The sequence below is a fragment of the Cryptococcus depauperatus genome, chromosome 5, assembly GCF_001720195.1.
Source record: "Cryptococcus depauperatus CBS 7841 chromosome 5, complete sequence".
Lineage (NCBI taxonomy): Eukaryota > Fungi > Basidiomycota > Tremellomycetes > Tremellales > Cryptococcaceae > Cryptococcus > Cryptococcus depauperatus.
Genome location: NC_089472.1, coordinates 828,176 through 851,182, shown reverse-complemented (window position 1 = coordinate 851,182; position 23,007 = coordinate 828,176). Strand labels below are relative to the sequence as shown.

General features: G+C 43.4%; 8 protein-coding genes across 8 annotated transcripts; 4 read left to right on the top strand and 4 right to left on the bottom strand.

Moving 5' to 3' along the window:
• Window positions 1-204: 204 nt before the first annotated feature.
• On the bottom strand, window positions 205-1,202 carry L203_104468 (uncharacterized protein; the record flags this gene model as incomplete). The annotated part of the gene is made up of 6 exons (XM_066213853.1): window positions 205-278; window positions 324-330; window positions 686-719; window positions 768-807; window positions 1,012-1,101; window positions 1,154-1,202. The coding sequence occupies 6 exons, from the start codon at window positions 1,200-1,202 to the stop codon at window positions 205-207; spliced, it is 294 nt and encodes a 97-aa protein (XP_066069950.1).
• A 1,474-nt stretch (window positions 1,203-2,676) lies between these two features.
• On the bottom strand, window positions 2,677-4,071 carry L203_104467 (uncharacterized protein; the record flags this gene model as incomplete). The annotated part of the gene is made up of 7 exons (XM_066213852.1): window positions 2,677-2,721; window positions 2,777-2,962; window positions 3,010-3,378; window positions 3,428-3,493; window positions 3,546-3,824; window positions 3,887-3,970; window positions 4,030-4,071. The coding sequence occupies 7 exons, from the start codon at window positions 4,069-4,071 to the stop codon at window positions 2,677-2,679; spliced, it is 1,071 nt and encodes a 356-aa protein (XP_066069949.1).
• Window positions 4,072-4,458: 387 nt separating this feature from the next.
• On the top strand, window positions 4,459-4,848 carry L203_104466 (uncharacterized protein; the record flags this gene model as incomplete). Its single annotated transcript, XM_066213851.1, has 2 exons — window positions 4,459-4,741; window positions 4,787-4,848. 2 exons carry the CDS (start codon window positions 4,459-4,461, stop codon window positions 4,846-4,848), a joined length of 345 nt encoding a protein of 114 aa, XP_066069948.1.
• An 828-nt stretch (window positions 4,849-5,676) lies between these two features.
• On the bottom strand, window positions 5,677-11,736 carry L203_104465 (uncharacterized protein; the record flags this gene model as incomplete). Its single annotated transcript, XM_066213850.1, has 26 exons — window positions 5,677-5,866; window positions 5,920-5,971; window positions 6,022-6,098; window positions 6,146-6,281; window positions 6,331-6,372; window positions 6,418-6,469; window positions 6,524-6,768; window positions 6,821-6,884; window positions 6,937-7,167; window positions 7,215-7,315; window positions 7,366-7,425; window positions 7,491-7,662; window positions 7,711-7,769; window positions 7,819-7,866; window positions 7,912-8,063; window positions 8,112-8,334; window positions 8,385-8,413; window positions 8,507-8,679; window positions 8,727-8,804; window positions 8,848-9,421; window positions 9,469-9,525; window positions 9,570-9,680; window positions 9,732-10,084; window positions 10,134-10,405; window positions 10,450-11,559; window positions 11,613-11,736. The coding sequence occupies 26 exons, from the start codon at window positions 11,734-11,736 to the stop codon at window positions 5,677-5,679; spliced, it is 4,785 nt and encodes a 1,594-aa protein (XP_066069947.1).
• Window positions 11,737-12,011: 275 nt separating this feature from the next.
• On the top strand, window positions 12,012-13,460 carry L203_104464 (uncharacterized protein; the record flags this gene model as incomplete). Its single annotated transcript, XM_066213849.1, has 6 exons — window positions 12,012-12,533; window positions 12,597-12,693; window positions 12,740-12,899; window positions 12,967-13,174; window positions 13,220-13,378; window positions 13,443-13,460. The coding sequence occupies 6 exons, from the start codon at window positions 12,012-12,014 to the stop codon at window positions 13,458-13,460; spliced, it is 1,164 nt and encodes a 387-aa protein (XP_066069946.1).
• A 346-nt stretch (window positions 13,461-13,806) lies between these two features.
• Window positions 13,807-16,191, top strand: L203_104463 (uncharacterized protein; the record flags this gene model as incomplete). Its single annotated transcript, XM_066213848.1, has 8 exons — window positions 13,807-14,123; window positions 14,174-14,597; window positions 14,648-14,840; window positions 14,896-14,990; window positions 15,044-15,188; window positions 15,244-15,809; window positions 15,863-15,993; window positions 16,047-16,191. 8 exons carry the CDS (start codon window positions 13,807-13,809, stop codon window positions 16,189-16,191), a joined length of 2,016 nt encoding a protein of 671 aa, XP_066069945.1.
• Window positions 16,192-16,473: 282 nt separating this feature from the next.
• L203_104462 (uncharacterized protein) lies at window positions 16,474-18,551 on the top strand (the record flags this gene model as incomplete). The annotated part of the gene is made up of 8 exons (XM_066213847.1): window positions 16,474-16,838; window positions 16,888-16,909; window positions 16,960-17,190; window positions 17,237-17,308; window positions 17,353-17,585; window positions 17,634-17,910; window positions 17,965-18,153; window positions 18,204-18,551. 8 exons carry the CDS (start codon window positions 16,474-16,476, stop codon window positions 18,549-18,551), a joined length of 1,737 nt encoding a protein of 578 aa, XP_066069944.1.
• Window positions 18,552-18,692: 141 nt separating this feature from the next.
• On the bottom strand, window positions 18,693-22,930 carry L203_104461 (uncharacterized protein; the record flags this gene model as incomplete). The annotated part of the gene is made up of 18 exons (XM_066213846.1): window positions 18,693-18,920; window positions 18,970-19,106; window positions 19,168-19,239; window positions 19,292-19,362; window positions 19,419-19,559; window positions 19,631-20,444; window positions 20,521-20,626; window positions 20,680-20,922; window positions 20,983-21,130; window positions 21,193-21,309; window positions 21,364-21,415; window positions 21,471-21,522; window positions 21,597-21,792; window positions 21,854-21,939; window positions 22,006-22,036; window positions 22,145-22,315; window positions 22,403-22,647; window positions 22,910-22,930. The coding sequence occupies 18 exons, from the start codon at window positions 22,928-22,930 to the stop codon at window positions 18,693-18,695; spliced, it is 2,931 nt and encodes a 976-aa protein (XP_066069943.1).
• Window positions 22,931-23,007: the final 77 nt, after the last annotated feature.

Here is a 23,007-nt window from a genome sequence, read left to right as displayed (position 1 = left end):
AAGCTATGGGCAACTTGTCCTTCCTTATATCCTCTTACCTTCTACGGCGGGTATTCAACTATCACACATTTTTATATTACACTTTCTCAACACTCCCCATCTTTCCCTCTCTATCATCCTCACAACACCATACCAACGGCCCCCACATTCCTCATCAGTAATGGGCTCAATCCTACAAGTGATACATGTACCGGGTACTCATTCTCAGGCGTATCGGATGAATCTGGATGAAGGACTGCTGCGTATCTTGCGTCGTGGTGTTCCAAAGCAAGACGTGACTGGAATAAACTGTCAGCGACTGATTAGAGATTCAAACCACCTACGTTTTGTCTTCCTGATTCTGTTGATAGACAGTGTAGTAGTGGTTGGGCGCCAGATATTTGGCGGTGGGCTTGTCGCTGGTCAAGATAATGACGGGATTGTCATTGGCCTTGCCAAGCCATTCGTCTACGCTCTTATCAGCCTCCATACTCCCCTGACTCAAAGACATACTCCAGACCATGACGTTCCCGGCGTTCTTGGGATCTATCTTCTTCGCGGGGTCCCCGTTGCCGCCCTCTACCGTCACTGCGTCCTTACCGGTAAGATACTTGAAAGCCCATTTACCGGCATCTACCATTTTCTGGCTGTCCTGGCTGGCAACCTTATTGAACAGATTACCGTCCTCGACGCCACTTCCGCCTACTTGTTCGATTGCTTTGGCAAACCCACCGGCAAACCTGTCTGCTGTCAGTGTGTACAGCCTGGAATGTTGCAGATAAACCTACCAAGCGCCGTTTGCGTTGTCGTGGCCATCACCGCCGGCGTCTTTGTAATTGACAGAGATCGTTTTTGCATTCCCATCCAAGCCGTAGACGCTGAAAATGGCACTCTCCACTTTGTCCAGAGTCCCCTTGTCGAGCTTAATATTGTCTTGGATTTTGCTAGAGACGACCTTTGAAAGCGCGCAGAGAGTTGTGGTGAACCAGTCGTTGCCCTCATCCGTTGCGATGCCGTGACAAGACGGCTTACTGTCCAAGCCATAGAGTGGACCACTCGTTTGGACAGTTCTTTGCGCTAGCGGTGGCCCTGTCAACGTTTCTGAGAGAGGGCTTGCCATGACTTGGACGATTTGTCAACCACAACACTTGTACGGGAGAGACGTTTGGCTCACCCAGCATAGGCATTCCCACCATAGCAACGATTGTTGTAAACTGTACCATCTTGTTTCAGTTTTGTTTAGATACGAGCAGAGGGTTGTGAAAGAGCTGCGCTTTATACGCAGAAACGCCATCTCAAAAGAGAGCCTTCTCAATATCCACCTTCCAATGTCTTGCCAGCCTCAAATATCATAACGTTGCTCCTTTTCAGCTTTTCATTTATAACGGATGCATCCTTTGTCAAGCTCTTGAGTTTCACGGCTAGTGGCAGGATGATGTACAAGGAAAGGATATAAGAAGGATATAAGAACACAGGATACAGTGTATGCAGAGGAATGACATAGTTGGTTGAACTAGAACCTGGCTGAAGGACGTTGAGCAAAGAAGATATAAGGAAGGGATTGTGGTTGATAGTTCCCCAAGGAATGAGTCTTGATAGCTGTCTTCATCTATTTGAGATAGATACTCCTACATAATCCACTCGTCCCAAGGACTCCCAGACCAAGCCCAAGAACAACCTCACTCCTGACGACTATTCTCTGCTGCTAGTCGTTCTCTTTTTTTTTAAAGCCTGAGAAATGCAAGTGATATTGATTCTTCTGTTGTAAATACTGTTTTGGTCGGTATCACAATTGCCTGTTGAATGATTAAGAACTGACCAGGCGAACGATTACCAAAACTAAGAGTGAAAATGTGTCTGAGAAAGCTGTCAATCAGTCAGCCACATTTACCCTGCTCTAGTTGATAATGATAGGATGGGAAGCTTTTTGGGGCATAGGTATAGGTCTCAGGCCACTGGCAATCTCTTTAGCACTCTAAGTGGCAAAGAGAAAACCAGAACTACTATAAGTCTATATATATATATATATGAACAATAGGAATATCGAGAGCAATGTATATGTATAACAATAAGGATAATGTTATACAGTATCACGTGACCTTGTTAACAATTGGATCACTAGATTCCAACAAAGCTGGCTTCAATATGATTTGGAAGCTTGAGTTACGTTGAAATGATGAAAGAACCAACTCAGAAAGAGCCAAGGGTGTATCTGATAGCTCGTCAAGTCGTTCATATCGAGCACGAAGCATTTCGCGGTTTCCAGCACAAGGGATTGATAGATCATTCGTTTCAATCCGACTCCATCTTTGATTATTCGAAATATCATTAATAGGCAAATAGACGTTTACCATTTGCTGGTATGAGTCAGCAGCTGGAAGCCCAATGGCGTAACGAAGTAGTAAACCTACGTAAGGTCATTGTTCTTGGTTAATGAAAACGCTTAGGCTGTGTACATATCTGCCCGAGCGTAAGATAGAGCAAAGTCGATAAGAGAAGAGTAATGCTGTATACTGGACGACGATTTGAGCTTTTACATGCTTTGTTAATCGTTCAGGAGAGAAGAATTTTCAAGTCTTATTTTCAGTTGCAGACAACGCGACTGTGCTGGGCCAAACAGGCCGACGTATGACCCCGTAATTGCAAGGTTCCCTTGCAATATTCTCAAGACCTTCAATTGCATACCTAGAACAAGTATCAGGCAATCTTTATGACAAGCTTTTTACCGCTAACTCTCCCATTCTATGACAAAAGTTAGGGTCCAAAAGAGTTGCCGATGACAGCAATGAAAACATACCTTTAAATCATCTAGTCCCTCGAGTACATCACCAAAGCCACCCTTGATCTCAATAGGGTTGGGTTTGAGGCCATACTTGACTATCAATTCTGGAGTCTTCTTGAAAATCTCAGCACCAAACTCTCTATCTTCCTTGCTGGCAAGAATGGGAGTTTTGTTTGAATCTCGAGGCGTCCAGTTAAAAGTCTACCATGTACGTCAACAGGTACATATCTGAATTCCATAATGCTTACCTTGCCAAACAGCGTGTACATGATTGTAAACTCGCCTTTCAAATTGGGATTGATCTTTTTCGCTTCTTCCGGGATAGGAAGGGTGGCATTCAGTTGCTTGGCTTTCTTACCCATCATATTGATTACGAGCTTAAAACTATCGCCCTCGGAAATGGTATCTAGTGCGTATTCAACACCGCCATCAGTAATCTCCAAAGCATCCTCAATGGCCTTTTCGTGGTGGTGATAGTCGATAACCGCATCAGCTCCGTATGATTTGACTAAATCAAACGAATGAGAAGAGCAAACACCGAGGACACGATAGCCCAAGATTTTGGCAAGCGAGATAGCAAAGAGACCAACAGAGGTTGAAGCACCATAGATGATGTACTATTCCACATAGTCAGCACAACCATGCCTCATTGCAGATTGTACTCACCCATGGATGGCCAGAAACCTTTGTATCAGCCGGAGGGAAAGCTTTGCCTTGATGCTGGACGATTGTCTAAAACCAAGATTACCCTTTGCCACGTATAATAATGATCATTCCGCTTCACCTGGGCGGCAGTGGTCCATCCAACACCAAACGTCGCAGCCTCCTCTAACTTGAGAGAGTCCGGGACGACGAAGCAAAGGTCGCTCTCAACGATGGCATATTCGGCATAGGACCCTTCTTCCTTGGACCAGCCGCCATGTACGCAACCGGCAACTTTGTCTCCCACCTTGAGAGGAGAGGCGAGATGCGTGCCGAGGCCGACAACGGTACCCGAAAAGTCGCATCCGTTGATTACACCAGGCAAAGAGTGAGAGCTAGTATGTTTCCAATCAGTAGGGTTCTGCAATCCAAATGTCAAAACAGCAACACATAAGCAAGGCTATTGCCTAGAAATGCACGCACCTGAGCCGCATACGCAACCTTGACCAGGATCTGGTTGGCTTGAGGCTTTGGTACAGGAATTTCAGTGATGGAGAGGGAGTTGGACTAGGGAATCCAATTCCATGTCAGTGCATCCATGCGACTCTCATTGGCCTTGAACATACCTCGGTCTGTGTCCATGCTTTCATTGTGGTGGGAATCGACATATTAGATGAAACTTGTAAAAACAGTTTTGTAGATGGAATAGATGCAATTGCAAAAGCGACGTCTCAAAGTCAATTATTTAAACTTCTCCATTTTCATACTCCACAACAATAAGGTGTTTCAATATTAGACGTGAGTTGAACACTTGGGTTATTCATTATCACGAACTGAACAGGCGTCGTAACCACGGAAGCAAACTTTGGTTGTGTTCGATTCGGTCCGAATTGAATAGGGTTTTTTGCGTGTTCAACTCGAAAAGCGGATGTTCAACTTTTCATATTTTGTTTAATATGATAAATCTTCAAACTCAATACTTATCTTGTTCTATATAACATATACTCTCAAAATCAATACTTTTCAACTCTCAGCCGTCAACACCATCTATAGATATGTCAAGCTTGCAGACTGGCTCGTCGGACGGCTCCCAGGGTCTTACCCAGCATGGCCCTTCTCATAGCCATCTTCTTACACCGTCAGCTTCCTCTCAAACACGTAAACGGCGCTGGATCGCAAAATACAACCCCTCAGCTATTCCACCAGAACCCGAGAACCTACCACAGTCCTCAGCGACTAATGCTGACTGGCATAACGACGACGCTGATCAAGTTCCTTCATCCCTGTCACTTCTACTCGATTGGCTGTCGATTCCAGGTAATTATGACTCTCAGAAAGGTAAGGGTGGCTCCAAGCCGCAGGATGGATACAAGAAGCCAGCAGACTACCTCAAAGAACGAGGATGCACTACTTCTCCGACGTCTTCAGTATACGAAGCAAAGTAAATGGAAAAGCCCTCCAGTTCAAGTCTCTACACTTCAATAGCTCGTTCTTAGATAATACGCCTTCATTCGGAATGAATCAATGCTAGAGGCTAGAAAGATGGGACTGGAAACGGACAGGGACAATACATCATCGATCATGCACCCATTAATCGCCATGAAGGTGTGGAGAGGGATGTCATGGGTGAGCAAGTCATAAATACCATCTCAAGTCTTGGCTGTTCGGCCGGACTATCGATAGACAACGTACGAATGATTTGCCCAGAGTGGAGCATTCTCGATCCTATCTTCTGCGACTGAAACGAGATATCATACTCTGAGGATAAGAGGAAGTGATTGAATCGACGATTGGAAGATTAGGAGTGATTCTGAAGCGCTTAGCTAGTTTCTTGTCCAAGATGTTGATATAATCGTGTCGGTGGGATGCTGTTAGCATATATTACAGAAGAACAGAGCTCCAGTTTGTTTGTTAGTGATACATGACATAGACTTCAACATTCAGATACACAAAATGCAAGAGGTGAAAGTGATACCCATTAATCATTATGTAGTTATTCAGGAAGGGTTATTCATTTTTACGAACTGAACGGTTTTCAACTCGCGTACAAAAATGAATAACCCTACTGTTCAATTTGTGAAATTGAAACACCCAATTGTATGAGACACTTGCGTTATCAAAGATTATCAGGTTTGCCATGCTCACCCAAAAGCTAGTCATGAAGCACCTGACCATCAAGAGTACATGCGATGCAACTCATCAAAAGATACGTATACAACAACATTAACAGAGTCTGTAGTAGGCGTAGCAGAACAAGTCTCACAGCTAAACCACTACCACATCAAATCCAAAAGATTTTCCTCTTCGCCATTTAATATGTCTCCACCTCTATGAGCAGCGCTCGCCAAGTTGGGCATTTCTGCCACCACATTATCGGCGTGTTTATCAGCCAAGTAGATGGAAGAGCCATTACGGACCCCTTGAGAGAGGATACGGGATTCGACAGTATCCATTGTCGCATAACTACCAAATGGAAGTATCAGAGTAGAGTATCAAGCATTAGTAATGAGACTTACCAGTAGACTGATGTCTCTTTTTGTTGACCAAGTCTGTCAACTCGACCAATGGCTGGATATTGAATTAAGTATTATACGTTGTTTGGAAGTACAAGGCCTCACCTTGTAACTCAAAACTATGACTCAGGACCGGTTCAAGGAGATGAACGACGCGACAGCTAGTGAGGGTGAGGCCGGAGCTATTAGCAAGTTAGCTAATATCAAGCATAGATAAACTAGTGTAGACCTTTCTCTTTCAGCATGTAGCAGGAATACAGTAATAGATTCGTCCTTGATGAACTGATCGACTACATCCTTATGCTTTTTGTTTTGATCAAAAGAAATGAAGGACAAGTTGTTTGCCTGAAGAGCTCGCATTACGACTGATCCCAGTCAGATTTAGTATAACAATAGAAATGAAAGAAGTCTCACTAGTTAAGGAATCGTGCCAATTGGAGAAGATGAGGTGTCGCGCTACAGGGGAGCATTAATTGCCATGATAACTAACTCAAAACTCACCATCAGGCTCTTTAGATTTGTAGTATAACAGATGTTTTATCAAAACGTTAATCTACGGTAACCAAATTAATAAAACTATAATATCACGAGACTTTTGTTAGTTTACCTTAGAGCCAAATTCTCCCATCATATCAAGCTGCATAATCTCTCTCATGCAATCTATCTCCATCATCCTCAGACTTGCCAATTCTGAGGATCTTCTTGTACATATCGGATCCTCATGTAGCTCTTCCCGTTTCACAAGGTCGCCTATAGCTTCAGCAGTCTTGTTTCGATCGTTATGGGCTTTGTCATTCTGACTATTCGCCAGCTTTGCGTTGATTCTAACCCTCTGAAGTTCCCTGTTGCTTACTTGGAAAAAGTAAGCTGAATCCTGATGTTGTCGAGCGCATAAGAAACCTACTTTCAACACGGCACGACGGGCACTTTTGACCCCCTCGAGACTTTCTGTATTCCTTATAACAAGACTAAGACAACATAATTAGCCACATGTATATGAAAAGCATTGGTAGAACACACTAAACAAAAGTGGTGGCCACATTGAAGCAAGACAGCCTCAGTATCGTCTGAAGAGCCGAAACAAATGATACAATTTTCCTTAATATCGCTTTGGTCATGTTCTTTGGTTCCTAAAAAGTGAAGATAACGCCCTTTAACAGCCATTCTTCCTAGCTTCTTCTCCAAATCGTAGACCTCTTTTTGAGTAGCCTCAATCTCTTTTTGCAAGTCTTTGAATTCTGGCGCAGAGACCTTCAAATATTCAATGACATGAAACGACACATCTCAAATACACTTACCGAATCTGAAATCTCTTGAAGAGCAGCAAAATAGGTCACTCGCCGATTGAAGATTGTTCGAAACACGTCAAGCTCTTTATCTAGCTTCTCTAGATACTCGTCTACGGTACAAAAATCAGCAAGACTGGAATTAATATCGTTAAATTCTCACTTTGTTGCACGATATACCGCTTAAGTTCAGTAGCCATGTATTTGGCAATCTGTACCTCTTCTATACGATGTGGACCATACGCAATACCTTCACAATTAGCGAGAGGCGGTCTTGCTGTTACTCACCATTGAAATCCATGAGCAATGCTTTCAATGGACGTTCACAGCCAGCCTTTACACGAGCATCTCGGAAAGCTTGTCGTTCGGCCATTAGTGAAGCTGCTTCTTCAGCAACATCATTGGGCATATTTGTGATATCCAAATTGACGCCCGCATTAGCGGCGGCTTGGGTGTAGCGCTTCGCCCTGTCAGCAACTGTTTCGTCATTGATTAGATACTCATCTACCTGTTTAACGATTCGTGCATCATGTTCCGCAAGAGAACTTCTAGTTTCAAACATGAATTCTGGCAAATACCTATCAGGATTATTTGACTACCATCTTGGTTTACTTACCTCTTCTATCAGCTAAAGCAGCTGTATAGGCGACGAAATACGCCTCCACTACAATAAATGAGCGAGATACACACAAGATAAACGATGAATCACCTTTCCCTTGGGCTTGAAGCGCTTTTGCATAATAATCTGCTTCAGGACTCTCCACTTCTTGATTTGTGCTTTCCGGTATGTCACCAGAAGCATCGATAGGAGATGAGAGAAGGTCGATGATCTCCTTGCGCCAATGGAATATTAGATATGCCCTATAGCTCAATCAAAAACTGCTAGATAATTATAGCAGCAATACGTACGTGTCATTCATGATTTTCAAAAGGCCGGCCACCTGCGAGACTAAATGGCTAGACAGTATACCACCGTTACCTCCGATCGCATCTATTTGAAGCTCCTGAAGCTGATTGACAATTGGGTGGCGTTCTAAAGATTTTCGAAGCTGAACAATTGACATATTTGCATTCAACAAAGGTTTCGCAAGAATCTCATTTCTGATATTATCTGCCTGAGCATAGGCATAAACTATATCATGCCATTTTAGCCATCTCATCAGTAAAATTCCGACAACTAACCTTCCTTGTCATTGTCTTTTTGTACGTGTCTTACATCGCCTTCAAAGAACCAGCTCTGATGGATGATGATGGACAATTCCCGTATCCTAATCGTCATTAATCATCTAAGTAAACAGACTTACGATTGCTTTGTGGAAACTATCTCATGAGATCTAACTTTTTCTTGTTGAGACTGCTTTGTCGACATTTCATCAAGATGGCCTTCTGTGTCCTCGCGACCCCCTAGTAACTGCTCCAAACGCTGCTTAATGATGATTAAATGTTTCTCAGCCGCTGTGCGCGATCGCTCATACAACTTAATTACGTCAGATCTGACATTAGTCCTTAAAGCTCCAAACGTACCGTAAGAGCTTGTAGATGCCTGGTCTCATCCTTATCATCCATGATCTTTAGTTGAGCTTCGTGGATTATCGCTCGCATCTGAATTTGTGTTAGAACTCTATCGTAGTTTGAGAAGGCATACCTGTTGTCTTGCTTCGATTAGGGTCTCTTGTAAATGATCCTCTTTCATCTTATCTAGTGCTTCAGCCATTGTCATCAAATGTCTTCCCAATCTCAACCTCTGATCATCCCTTCCGTGACCATGTAATTGTCCTACTTGAACATGAGTACAGACTTGTCTCAGAATTCGCAGAGTCATTTGAAATAATTGGCGATCAAGAACCCAGTTGGGAGAGTGCGTGTCCCTAGGATTTTCTGGTAAACGCAAACGTTCGCGAAATCGTTGAAGCGTGTCATTATAGTAGTGCATCTCAACATCGGAAAGTTCGATAGGTACAACTATTCTAGACTGGTGAGGGAGTGTAAACTCGTGATTGACTTCTTTCTTAGTGGTGCGAGTAGCGAGAGTTTGGAAAATGCCTTGAAAAGCGGATCGCATAGAAGGTTGCTGAAGTCGATACCAGAGGCGGTGATCATGGGGAAGTACTGGTACGCGTAAAAATCGAAGAGAGCCCATGAGATCCTTGATGTTTGACTTGGCTGGGGTTCCGCTCACTGCAAGAGAATTCTTCCTTGGAATAAGAGACACCATTTCACTTACTCAAATGAGCAATCATTATGGGTATTGATAAACGCCACTCACGCAGCACTAGTTTGGTCTCCATGCAGCTGTACCTCATCCATGATGACCCTCCACCACCTAAGACTTGTTAGCTGACAAACCAAACATGCACAACGACATACTCGATCATGACAAGAGGGCTTCTAAACCTTTCATTCTCTTTGTAGTCAACATTGGATCTCCGACTTCGTGTGGGCGCGGGAAAAGCAAATTTCAGATCTTGTGATAAATCTCTAAATATCGCTTAGTTCTTTATTTAATAAGTACTGTAGTTTTGAGCTCACGAATACGTGGTTACAACTACGTCGTGGGCTCTGACGTAGTTGACAAATTGTCTTTGTGTCAAATCGAGTAGACTTTCTGATTCCCTTGTTTCATGATACATATCTTCTTCGCGACCAGGCTCAGATGGGTGTCGATCGTCGTTATTTCTTCTGACATATTTTCTTGTGGACTGAGCTTGCTTCTGCACCTTGTGCTTCTTAAGCAGCTGTAATTGTTTGGTCTGTTGCCTTTGTATGCCTCTTTGTAGTGACTTCCAACCCTCGTAAACGCATATACGTAGAGACGGAGCGTGCCGACTGATTTCAGAAACCCATTGCTGAAGAAGGGAAGGTGGCGTGACAATGAGTGTCGCCTACATAACAAGTCAAACCTTACACCAGTTAAAGGCAATTAAAACTGACTGCCACTTCTGAAACGTATAACTTGGCCTCTTCATCCCAAGATTTACGGTCATGAAACACGGCTTGCTCCTTTTCGATCCACTTCCAAGTATTGGGGTCGTTGAATCCAGGAAAATTGTGAAAAAGGTCAATGGTTGGTATGGGAGCTTTTTCAATATCATGAGGATTTTCCGGCCAAGTCATATCCAGAGGTTGTGGCAGCGTGCGTGGGAAGGATACAGGATGACGATTAGACACGATAAGCGCTATAGCTTCCACCGTTTTCCCAAGACCTGTCTCAAATCAGCTGAATGCAGCTATGCGAGAGACGCTTTACCCATTTCTTCGCATAGCATAGTCCCTCTCACCCTTGTCAGATCGAGGAGAAGTGGTAACTTTTCTTTCTCACTTTCGGTCAAGCTAGAACCTCCTTCCTCTTCAAGAACCTCTCTATTTTTTCCTTTACTGTTGGTACCATTGCTGATCCGATGCGAAACCAAACGACAGAGATCGCCAGTTACCCTTCTGTATGCCAAAACTCCATGAGACGTCCCCAAGTCGTACTTACTCCAAAATCCTTCTGGATCTTCTTTACTTGCCGATTCATTTCTCTCATAGCCAGGGGCTCCTTCTCTTTCTAAAAGTAGCTTAAGGGTACGCATCTGAAATGGAAGCAATTTTGAAGCTAACTCCTTTGGTTGAAGTCGATGTATCGGAAAGTCAAAAGGTATTTTGGGTGCTGGCTTCAAACAATCATAGAAATCTTTCAAAGCTGCTGACTGAAGTTCCGGTGTCGTTACAGAAGAAACATTTGGAGAGGGCATAAGTGAGTGAAGTATACAACCTAGCATGTCCCTTCCAATGTCCGGTGAAGGGTCAAATAAAACCGACATATCCAAATAAACATGCAATCCCACAAGCATCTCAATACAACACTTTGATTCCCAATTGTCATCCTGAATCCAGCAGATTTTCACATCTGTTTGCAAACAAACTCTCTTTTTCTTATCTCGATAAACGCCTTTCCGGGTTGGCTCCTGGGTTGGATCCAGCGCTAAAATAGTGTTGATCCAGTGGCGTGTGTCCCAGGCGGTTGATCCTCGTGTCCACTCTCTCTGCTTAGGACAGTATATAGGCTCAAGTGTCATTAACGGCTCTCGCCTTGAGCTAATACTTGGAATGAATATTGACAACCCGTCATCATCGCCGCTATGCTTCTTATTACCCAGAGACCGGCGAAGGATGTCGGCGGCAGGAGCCTGCAGCTGCAATGGGATGAATGGATCGACACATTTCTGTAATTTCTTGCGTAGTAAGTTGAATACATCATAAGCAGGGTTGCGTTCCGACTCTCGGCCATGATAATCTATTATGCGATCAGGGGGTTGGACACTTGCTTGAAGTGTGCTCGTATGCAGATGGAAACAAGAGGATCCGAGAGGAGAACCTGCGATATAATTCAATCATTTGGTCGCATGCTCGTCTTCTAACCTCGCTCACCCTGCGTTTCTACGCCTCCACGCCCTATTGCAGTATCAACAGCATCGCTCAGCTGCAACACATCATAATTCTTGCTGTCCACTAGCAGTGTTTGCGTGCTGGTGGATGGCCACATTTGGGACATCCTGCTTTCTTACTGCCTACCTAGGAATGTTTCTGCTGCATGTATAAGATTATCAGTCTATAAATCAATCAAGATTATGAATAAAAAGAAGGAAATGTCGGGTCAAGCTGAGTCAACCGCTCATCTACGCTAATCACGTGACATGCGCTCTTGGACTGGTGGTTCCTGACCTTTTTTAGTGTTGGTTTAAAGAATTCACCATCTCTCACAGAAGTATTTGTTTAGACACGTTTTAATTTTTGGTATCTCTTTTCCATGTATAACTTACATTTGCTATGCCGACTTCGCTGACTTCGCTGAAGAAACTCTATCCTGTCCATCGCTTCATACTCCTCGAGCTGGTGGAACTGGAACCTCTCAAGACACTCACTCTATCTCGTGCAGTATACGATGTGGTGGTCCCTCAACTGTATCGCCATGTCAAAGCCAGTAGAGGCCTTCTTTGTGGCCTTGAATGTAGTGACTATAGCCGGAAGCTCCAGTGTTTGAGCTTTGTAAAGGTTCTTACTATTCTGGACATGCCAGCACTCTGGTATATTACAGTTCTTTCCCATCCTCTCCATCAACCACAGCCTCACCGAGACGTCTTTCCCAATGTTAACCTCGTTGTGTTGTCACAAGAGGTCGTAAGCGGAAACTACCACGAGGTAACTGGAGCTGAGTCCCAGAGTATAGTCTGGAGTATGGAAGGTATGAGGCAGAGGATGGCATTGCAACTGCCCGCGACCTATGACGAGGAGATATTAGGAAATGACAAAGAGTTTCATCGGAGCATGATCTTCTACGCTCCCGGTGCTGTAGGTTTGAATGTTTTCCATCGTTACGGCTATTTGGATTGACGACATTCTTGCACTTTACAGGAGCCTATAGAACCAAAAGACCCTCCTGTTCCCAATGTCATCAAAGCCAGAAAGCGGCTTTGGGTCCTTGTACGGTTAATGAGCGCATCTTTTACTTGTAAGCGCAATTTAGCTCCTTCCTACAAGTACTGATTGTTCTACAGTTGCTATACTTGTTCTCCTTATCTCAAACTCTCTCTCAAATTGCCATTTTCGTTCATTCAACATTGTCGTCATGACAGCAAACGGGAGTGGAGATGAGAACACCGCCTTTACTCGAATGACGGTTTGTCCGGGATTAGGATGTCAATGGTACGGAAACGAGTGAGCATGGTTCCCTTTCTACATACAGCAACGTATTGTGGTATCTGTCACACTCACTCAACCTTAGTTCACAATGTGAACGCGGTTTAGATTTCCAACCCAATTCAACCTTCTTCCGCCTTTCTCCTTCCAATAGTCTTCCATCTTTCCCTCATATCCTAGGAGAAGCGTTGATTCTCAATCATATCACCTTCTTCCTCTCGCTCTTTGCCATAGGCTATATGGCATATCATACAAAAGGCCTTTTGCAAGTTGTGCCACAAGGCAAAAAGCTGGTACGTCTCATGCTTTCACCATAAGCTGGACTGAACGATACATAGTGGATGGTCGTTGCTCTTTCTGCAACTATTGCTGTGACCGTTACAACAATCATTGTTAACGAGATATTTGTTAAAACACTGAAATCTTCAATGAGAACAAATCTGATGGGATGGACTGTAGAAACGGGCAAAGCCAATGGAGCTCTGATTGCTACGAGCGTGAGTACATCATCCTCTTGTTGTCTCTGTTGCAACAATTGATGGCAGTCATAGATCTTAACAGCTTCGTTGGTGTACATAATTATCTCCTTTTATTGACGTACTACAAGCATAATAATCACCAGTCGAGCTAAATTAATCAGTTCTTGCGGCTTACTCATAGTTCTATCTATGCTTCATTTGTTGAATCATAGTGTCTTATTCGATGCATGTGTTGTAAGCGAGATGCAGAGCACACATACAGATATCAATCCCACCTTTATTTGGTTCCGTATAAGATAGCTCGAGAATATTTACAAAACATCTTTATCAGGAAAGTGGAGGCAAAAACAAACAACATTAAACGCGAAAATGTCATAATAAACAAAATAGCAATTCAATTTGTTTATTCTTTATCTATCTTATTCTAATCACTTCTATTCAGCAAGATGGAAACACAACGACGTCATGCAGACCAAGCGGCCTCTGGGAGGTCATCAGTCGCTGCTCCATCCTCAATAATGAAGAAGACCAACCGTTTAGGTCCGGCTCGTCAATCAATGGCGCCACAACCGCTTCATTCCCGTCCATCCAACCTTCCAGATATGCAGGAGCTGGGACAATCTAGCAACTCGGCCTCTGTATCTCGAAGGTCTCTTATGCCCAACAGGGGCTATGAGCCTCGAGAGTCAATGATGAGTGCTGGACGAGGGGATGCTGGAATTTATGGCAGGTCATCCCAATCTGTTGGAAAGGTTCCCGGAAGGTGAGTCTTGTGATGAGTCTGTACAGGTATTGGTTAAGCGGTTCTCATAGCGTCAGGAGAAATTCAGTGTTTTCATCAAACGGACAAGGACGAGCGTCTCTGGCTGCCGGATTGTACTCCGCGCCATACAAAGATCCTCGCCCGATCCGAGATAAAACTTTTCAGACAAATTGTATGCGCAACATCAACCATTACCTTGTAGCTACTCGTTATCCCTCTCCTATAACACCCAAAACTTTTACTTCGCCTACTGCCAAAGAATTCCAGTCCATATTTCGCTTTTTGGTGAATGATTTCATCGATCAGAGTTTGGCTTGGGGAAAGAAATTCGAGGACGATACCCTTACCATTCTGAAGGACTTGAAATACCCGGGAATGGATTCAGTCAGTAAAACAGCCCTCACGGCACCTGGCGCACCACAGTCATGGCCTAATCTGTTGGCAATGCTTAATTGGTTGGTAGATCTTTGTAAAGTAAATGTTTTCAAAGACTCAGAGTTGAATAGATTTGCTGATTTTTGCAGTCTCTTGGCAATTGGGATGATCCTGAATGCATCAGCGATCCCTTGAAGATACCCGCCAGTGAACTTCCGGTGGAATACCCTAACTATGAGCATCGACTTTTATGGGATTTTTCCGCCAAGACTTACACTCAATGGTTCGAAGGAGAAGTAGAGGAATTTACAGAAGCCGAAAGAGAACTAGATCAAGCTTATGGTGAGCCGTGACATACCATGTGCTTGGAAATGTCGATTACTAAAGCCATATTCAGAACGAATGGCCTCTTCTGTGACTGATGAAATTCAAAAACTTGAGACTGAGATTCAAAAACGCCTCGTCGAAGTTCAGCGACTTAATGCTCAAGAGGTTTGTGTCTTAATTTCCACACAAAATAATCAATGGCTCATGTATCTCCATAGCCTCCGCTGAAACGACTAGAGGATGAATATGTACAACTGATGAGCGACAACAATAAATTTTTTGCATTCTTGAACTTACATAGGCAGAAAGAAGAAAAGATCAGGCAGCGTATAGCAAAAGTTAAGGAAGTTGTGGGACATCAGGGTTTATTACATCTCGTCTGCTCTGCCTACAGTCTACTGACAACTGGTGTTTACAGAACAAGAATTGAAGACTCATCAAGCGAACCTTGTCCAGATTGAGAAAAACGTCGCCGAACAGAACCTAAGCCCCGATGAAGTAACCAGAATGACTCACGAAAAAGACAATTTAACCCGCAGTCTTGATGATCTTCGCGGAAAGATTGCAGAAGCTAGCCAATTTGCGTACGATCAGGAAATGATGGTAACCAAATCCATGGACCGTCTTGAAACTTTCCTTGCAGATTACAATGCCTTGGCGCATCAGATTGGCTTGGTTGATTCGTCAACAGGCGTGCCCTTATCCTTCGATGACATCAATTATATCATCGATGTCGATCTTGGAGCTGAAGACGTTGATAGAGTGAAAGCGATTGGCACAGAGATGCGCTCAACGTTATGGCAAGCTCTGCAGACTTGTAGAGAAACGTTCAGACAAGAGGCTCTTGGTTTTAGCAACTCTCTCATAACTTTGGACGACGAATTTGACAAACTCAGTCAAACAGTTGAAAGACAAAAGGAGGAAGCAGGGAGCGTGGAAGCACGAATCAAGAATGTTAACCAGCAAGCCGAAGACACCCACAAGGTACGTTGATTGGTTGGGATGCTTGACCCAAAACTGAATCTGTTTCTTTTCAGCAATCTACTGCTGAAGGTACAGATACGAGCAAAATTATCACCCAGCTTGAAACAGAAGTCACAAATATGCTCGCTGCTAGCCAACAGGGCGTTCTGTCTACTAGATCTCATCTGGAAAGTACAAGAATTGCGTGGGTCTTTGTTTCACTTGATTGCTATCATCACCACTGACTGTGTGGACAAGCTTTAAAGAACTCCGTCACAAAACATCCCTCCTGCAAGACTATGTAGTTGCTCAGATTGGGGAGCATATCGATGCAGTCATCAAAACCAAGGAGCACGCTGCGAATAGTTTGAGGAGTATCAGGGCACTAGCAGAGACCCAATAATGCAGGGTATCAGCTCGCTGGACACGCATGTTTTCTTTCTGGCTTGGTTTAATATACGAATGTAATCCGCTGTATTTGTACAAGTTTATTTGCTTTATCACCTTTATAGATGAATTTAGTTATATATTTTTTGAGGTTTGTTTGCTTCCGGCGGAACCATGGCTTTTTGCAACTTGGTTTTCTAAACGATTTCAGAATGTTAATGATTATTTCTATTTTATCATAATTTGTTTGTTTCTTTTTTTTTCTCTAGACATATGCTTTCCAGTTCTTTATATATCTATGTGTGGCCTAACTCTTTCCATCCGCTTATTTGAAGCCAATTCTTCCAACATAGAACAGAATGCCATCCTCCAAGCTTTTCAATCTTCAGTCACCTGCCGAGGCCCGGATTCCCAAGACTCATATGTTTACGTAGATACAACATATTCTGGGCATCAGATTGAAGTCTGCATGTATGCGACAGTGCTTGGTCTACGAGGAGACCTGACATCCCAGCCACTCGTCGGCAAAAGAGGTGTTTTAGGATGGAACGGACAGATATTTGAAGGGGTGGACGTTGGCACAGAAAACGATACAAGGGTTTTGTTTAATATGCTTGAGAAAGGAAACAGCATCGAAAAGGTTTTGAGCACTGTCGAGGGTCCGTAAGTGCGTTATAAAAGGTGTTGAGAGGATTTTGCTGAACAAAATTAGATTCGCTTGTATATATCTCGACGTACGAGGTTTCAAATCAAAATTTGGATTATTCCTGAATGTTTGCCTTAGCTCAAAAGATCCACAGTCCATTACCAATTAGATCCTCTATCTCGGCGCTCTCTTCTTGTGTATCCAGCAACTTTTCCAGACTTTGGTTTGAATGATAAGCCCCCAATGGCTATTCTGAGTTCATGTTGCTGTTCTCAGGCAAAAGAGTTTGGTATCGAGATGAGAGCTTTACGCGGCGGTGAAGGAGGAGAGGTAAATTTGAAAGACATTGCGTTTGGCGACGATGGGCAGGTAAGAATCGCTTGGTTTATTGTCATTGCACTAACGTTTTCCTTAGATGGATCTTTCCAAAGCGATCAAAACCATAACCGACTATAACGTTAAGCCCTCTTGCTCCACGAGTGCTTTTGTATGTGTTTTCTCACTTTTACCGTCGTTTCTAACGCCCTGCAGACGCACGTAACTCCCATCAATACCACGCTTCCACCTCTTAACCTTTCAGATCCTCAAAGTTTATCAAAAGATCCTGTAACGTTGGGTGTCGTTGAGTCTTTCACGTCCGCCCTTCGAGCGAGCGTACTCAGACGAGTTGAAAACATCCCTGCTTTGAAAAAGAATGAATCAAGAGTGGCGTTGTTGTTTTCCGGTGGGATTGACTGTACTTTTCTCGCATATCTTATACATCTGTAAGCCTTTCCTTCTTTTCATTTGCCCAAAATGTTGAATAAAACAAGATGTTTGCCCTTGAACGAACCAATCGATCTGATCAATGTCGCTTTTGCACCATGTCCTGTTCCATCAGGCAAATGCGAAACCGTGACTTCTAATTTGATAAACATGTACCATGTCCCAGATCGTTCATCCGGTCTGTTCTCCGTTGCTGAGCTTGGTCGTGTATGTCCAGGAAGAGAGTGGCGTTTCGTCGAAGTGGATATTCCGTTTGAAGAGGCAAAGAGGGAGAGAGCAAAAGTGATTGAATTGATGTATCCCAATATGACAGAAATGGACCTTGTATGTCAATTCTTTCTTCCGTGGCCTACACAACATGCTGATGGCACTGATCAGTCTCTCGCCTTTCCATTGTACTTTGTGGCTCGCGGATTAGGGTGGCTCACAAGACAAGGCGAGCGTAAACCATATACAGTCAAGGCGAAGGTGTACATCTCAGGCTTGGGTGCTGACGAACAGTTGGGAGGATATTTACGGCATCGTAACGTCTTCAACAGAGATGGCTGGCAGGGCCTTATTGATGAGGTACACCATATTATCCACATGCTCTAAAGTAAATACTGACCAATGCATAGATCCAAATGGATATCACCAGATTACCTAGCCGAAATCTATCCAGAGATGATCGCCTTCTTTCGTCCCACGCCCGAGATGCTCGTTATCCTTTTTTGAGTCTCTCTTTTATGTCCTATCTCTCTTCCGTACCCATCCATCTCAAGTGTGATCCTCGTCTTCCGCCAGGATACGGTGATAAACGTTTGTTGAGGCTAGCATCTCAACATGTTGGACTGATAGAGGCCAGCACAAGGGTGAAGAAAGCAATGCAATTTGGAACGAGAAGTAGTAAGGTTAGAGGACAAGGAAGCGGTGTGAAGGGGCCAAAAGCTGGTGAAAGACGTATTGAAATGGAAATTTTGCATTAGACTTGAAAACATAGTGCATAGAGTATGTATACGAGACAACAATAGTAAAGATGATATGCTAGGGCGATGGAGATTGTAAATCTGCAGCAGATAAGTAAAAATTACTGTTAGCGTGAGCATAAACCAATTCAATATCAGTTATCACCAGTCTTCAAGCAGCTCAATAGGACTCTGTGCCCTACTACTTCTTATCACAGGAAGAGTGTATTGGCTGATGGGTTGACCATCTAAGCTTGGCAAGAAATTACCAAAAGGTGTCTTGATGGCATTGACTGGCGTGAGGGAGGAAGTTAAAGTTAGTGGGCGGGTAGAACAAGGGAGGAGAACATCTTGGGAATCCGCCAGTGTATTATTAACTTGCTCAGCGGCCTGTTTTCAGATTAGCAACATTTCAGCCCACACACAATAGCAATCGTACATGTCCTTTATTAGTCCTGCAAAAATCAAATAATTCTGATTCGACTCCGCCGCCTGGCTGGAAATATTCCATGAATCGCTTGGCCGTTTCGGGTGTATGAACAAAGTTGTAAAAAGCATTTTTCTTGTGACGTTTCCCTGTGTAATGAAAATTCGCCCTCTCTCAGCTTTGTCATCAAGAATGGGAATCAATATGTACCATGTTCACCATCGATAAATCCCTCTTGATAGAGCGTAACGAAGCACTTCTTCAGTGACATCATAGAGCATCCTATGTACTGAGAATTAGCCTGATAGATAGATCACTCAGTTTAAAGATTCACCCCAAGCATCCCTCAAATGGGAGGAAGCATTTCCGATACCTCCCTTTTGTCGTACTTCCAAAAGCACCCGTCTGCAATCTATGTCAGCCAATGTCCATCAGATTGATAGAAGGAAAGTTATCGGGACCTTAAAAGTGCAAGCCTAGTCATACCCTCTCGAGCTTGATAAACATCAATCTTTTTCCAGCTCTTACTATTATCTTTTTCCATTTGGCAGATGAGGCAGTACCAATCTTCGACTTGAGCAGCTGCTTTTAGCTCTGAAAGCCTGGGTATCAGAGTCAGTTATCGGACGACGCATGACTCTAGGGTAAACGCAAAAAGGGATGAGAGACGAACCCAACACAACAGCAATGCATCCAGTTTTCACACCCAACACATCGCATAGTTCCTTCAATCTCATCTTGGCTTCCACAGAAGCAGTTGACTTTGCTATTGTTTGCAGTTTTTTCTACGGCTTGCGTGCCTAATGGCGGCGCATCTTTTTTGCGTTTCTTCGTTGGAGAGGATGCTGTGCCGGACTGGGATTTGGCTGTTGCCGTTTTTGAACGCTTGCGAGGATTTACTGAAGGTGTGGAGGGATGCCCTTGGCAGCAGACTTTGTTAGCCTCGAGCGGAGCAGAAGTTGAAGCAGGCGAAGTTGAAGGATTTACAAGCGTTCCTTCAGAAGCTAGTTCAGTCGGTGTATAAACTTCAAAATTAGTTTGAGACTGTTTAGAAGGTGGTGTTTTGATTGAAGAAGTGACAATTCTTATAAATACCTTGCTAGGAGTTTTAGTTTCTGTTTTCCTTGATTTTGACTTTGGTTTTTGAGAAGTTCGCTTGATAGGAGTAGCTACGGCCGAGATATTTGGGACAGCCTTGCTTACTTTGCGAGATCGTTGAGACTTGATCTCAGGAGCGTCTTGAGGATTTGTTTTTTTAGGTTTTTGTCTTGAGGGTTTTCGAGTAGGCTTGTCCTTGGTAGGCGATTCATGTATTTGTTTGGAATTATTGTCCTTTGGCCCAGTCGATTTTGACTTTCTACCGATTGATTTCTGTAGAGCATGGGGACTGGACGTCAAACTTAGTACGGGAGGATCTACTTGAGTTGAAGAATCAGCATTTTCATGCACAATCCACTGGCTTCCTCCGTAATCCGTTTCACCTTCAGCTAAAGCTCATAGGTAAACATCCATACAATCTTACCAAGCTTGATGCAAAAGGGAAATGAAGCGGGTACGACTTACCGTCATGGTCATACAAACCTGTCGTGGCCCTCGGGTGAATGTCAGCTTCACAAAATGGAGTGGGTGAACATTGGGTAGCGGATAGTTCCAAAAGTTCTTCTTCCAGCTATGATCTCGCTTATCAACTGCTTGCCTCAGATAGAAATGATGAAAATTTACAACTGCTGCGTTCCTCTTCTTTCCCTTATTTCTTTCATGACCGCTTGTTAAAGATAGTCCGAACTGTTCCCCTGGCCGCACAATCGGTTCAATCGTACCATCATCGAGCATCTTTCCTAAGGGTTGTTTGAGAAGACCCAATTTGTTGGAAGACGAAGCAGCGAGCTGGGGAACAATGAGACTATACGGGTCAAACGAAGAGGGCTCGTATGCTTTACGATCATAAACTGGGAGATCGGCACTCTAATTTCATCAGCTTTTGTTCTCAGGAAGAAGATAAGGATGAGTGATCATAGGTCTTACCCAGGCAACTTTACGTCTTCCAGCTTCAAGCATCTGTTCCAATCTCTCTTCCTCAAGGTTGTCGTTAACTGCATCATAGGAAAAGTATCCCTCAGAATCTAATCGGGAAGGAAGATATTCGGCGATGGATAATGTTGTTAACGAAACCCTTTTTATTCATTGATCAGAATCAATTAAATAAAGAGATCAGAAACGAAGAATAGCATTTACCCATGTATTCCAGTGGCTGTGCTTCCTATTTGAAGAGCTGTAGGTGCTTCATCCACAATATTGGTACACATATATAGTGGAACATTTGTACAGTCCTTAAACCCGGGTGCTTCATAACTGAATCCATTGTCAGTCTGCAATATGACACGAATAAAAAGATGTTAGACATACTCAACTGGAGCAGTATCGTTATAAGAAAGTTTGAAGTCGACATAACGTTGGCCTGTATCAAGCCAGTTGATATAAGACCAATACTCCAACATAGAAAAAAGACTGACGGGGAAGGTCTACCAGTCTCTGGGCGCCAAGTATCAAAGTTTTCAAAAGCCCCTATGGACTAGTCAGCTCCATTGATCATTCTTTGACTTATTATTATAATAAGTCAACGAAAGAACGATGCCAACCTTGATTGCTCTGCGAACATCTTGGTGGGTTTTAGGCATGTTTAATTCCTCACTTGTCTCAATTTTCTCAGGAAGAACACTGTTGGAAGCCGGTGGTTGGTCATGTCCGTCAATGGTATGTGAAATTTCTAGAGTGGGTACACATTCTCCAGAAGAGTAGGAATAGAAAAAATTGAAAGTGTATGACTCAACAATACTATACATCTCACGTCAGCTAATGATTTTCAAAACTGACTGAGCGAATATGAGGCACGTACTTGGAAGGATCGTTTTTATCAAGAAAGATGATGAACATAAAAGACTGGAGGTAGCCTTTAGTAACAGCATCCATAACACCCCCTTCCTGACAGATAAATTAGTTTAATCGTTTTGTTTTGACTTGTCAAGGTGCAACTTGACACCAACTTACAATCATCCGCAATAGTTTTGCCCCTTCTTGACTACACGCTCTACATCAGCTACATCGTTTCCAACGACCAGACAAGACAAGATCTCAGAAGGCCTGGTAGTTGCACAAATTAAAAAAGAAAAAGAAATTACAAACTTACGACCCATCTCCTCGAATTCTCGGATATTTAAAGCCCTTCCCTCCACCAGGCTGCTGGCTACCATTAGGATCAGGTTGACTCAATCCATACTGAGCCACGAGGCTTTTATCAGGCATTGGTACGGATGAGGCCATGTAAGTATCTATAAATTGATCGTCTGGGAGCAAACGGCTAATCATTTGGAAAGATGAGTGGTCAGCATGTGTGACACTGGGTTAAAGTAAAGAATCAAGCAAGGTTAGGAGGGAATAATCTCACCGAAGATAGCAAATTGAGCCAAGACTAGCTTCTAAAGCGGTCTTGAGTATTGCAAGACTTTCTTGTTTTGTGACAATTTGTTGATCTTGACTTGTGGCAGCATTGCTTACTTCTTGTTTATTCCTTTGCGGTTGTATCTGAGCTTGGGCTGGTACTGCCGCCTGTGTAATTTGCTGCGTAATAGTCTTGCTCGATTTTTGAGCAGGTACAGGAGCTTTGAATCCTGCTTTCGGTTTTGGCGGCCTCTATATAGGATCAAGTTTGTCAGTCTTGTGTGTTGAGATTCGCTTCATTTTCGGAATAGTGAGTAGCACTAATTGTGCCAGACAATTGTCTGGTGCGTCAAGTAAATGTAAGCAAAATCTGAAGTCTACACATGAACGGCCCAACTGCCGAATCATGCAAAGCATCTTCAATTTTGGTTCAAAAGGATTTTCCCAAAAGCGTTCAACGACGCGACGCGTACCATTCACTACGCAAAGGAAGAAAAAGCAAATGACCACATACAAAAGCCTGCTTCACGGGCATTTTTCAAATGTTTAGTCAGAGTGAGCAGTGTGTAAGCACGAGAAAACAGTCCAACTATTCGCTCAAAGTGGCAAGAG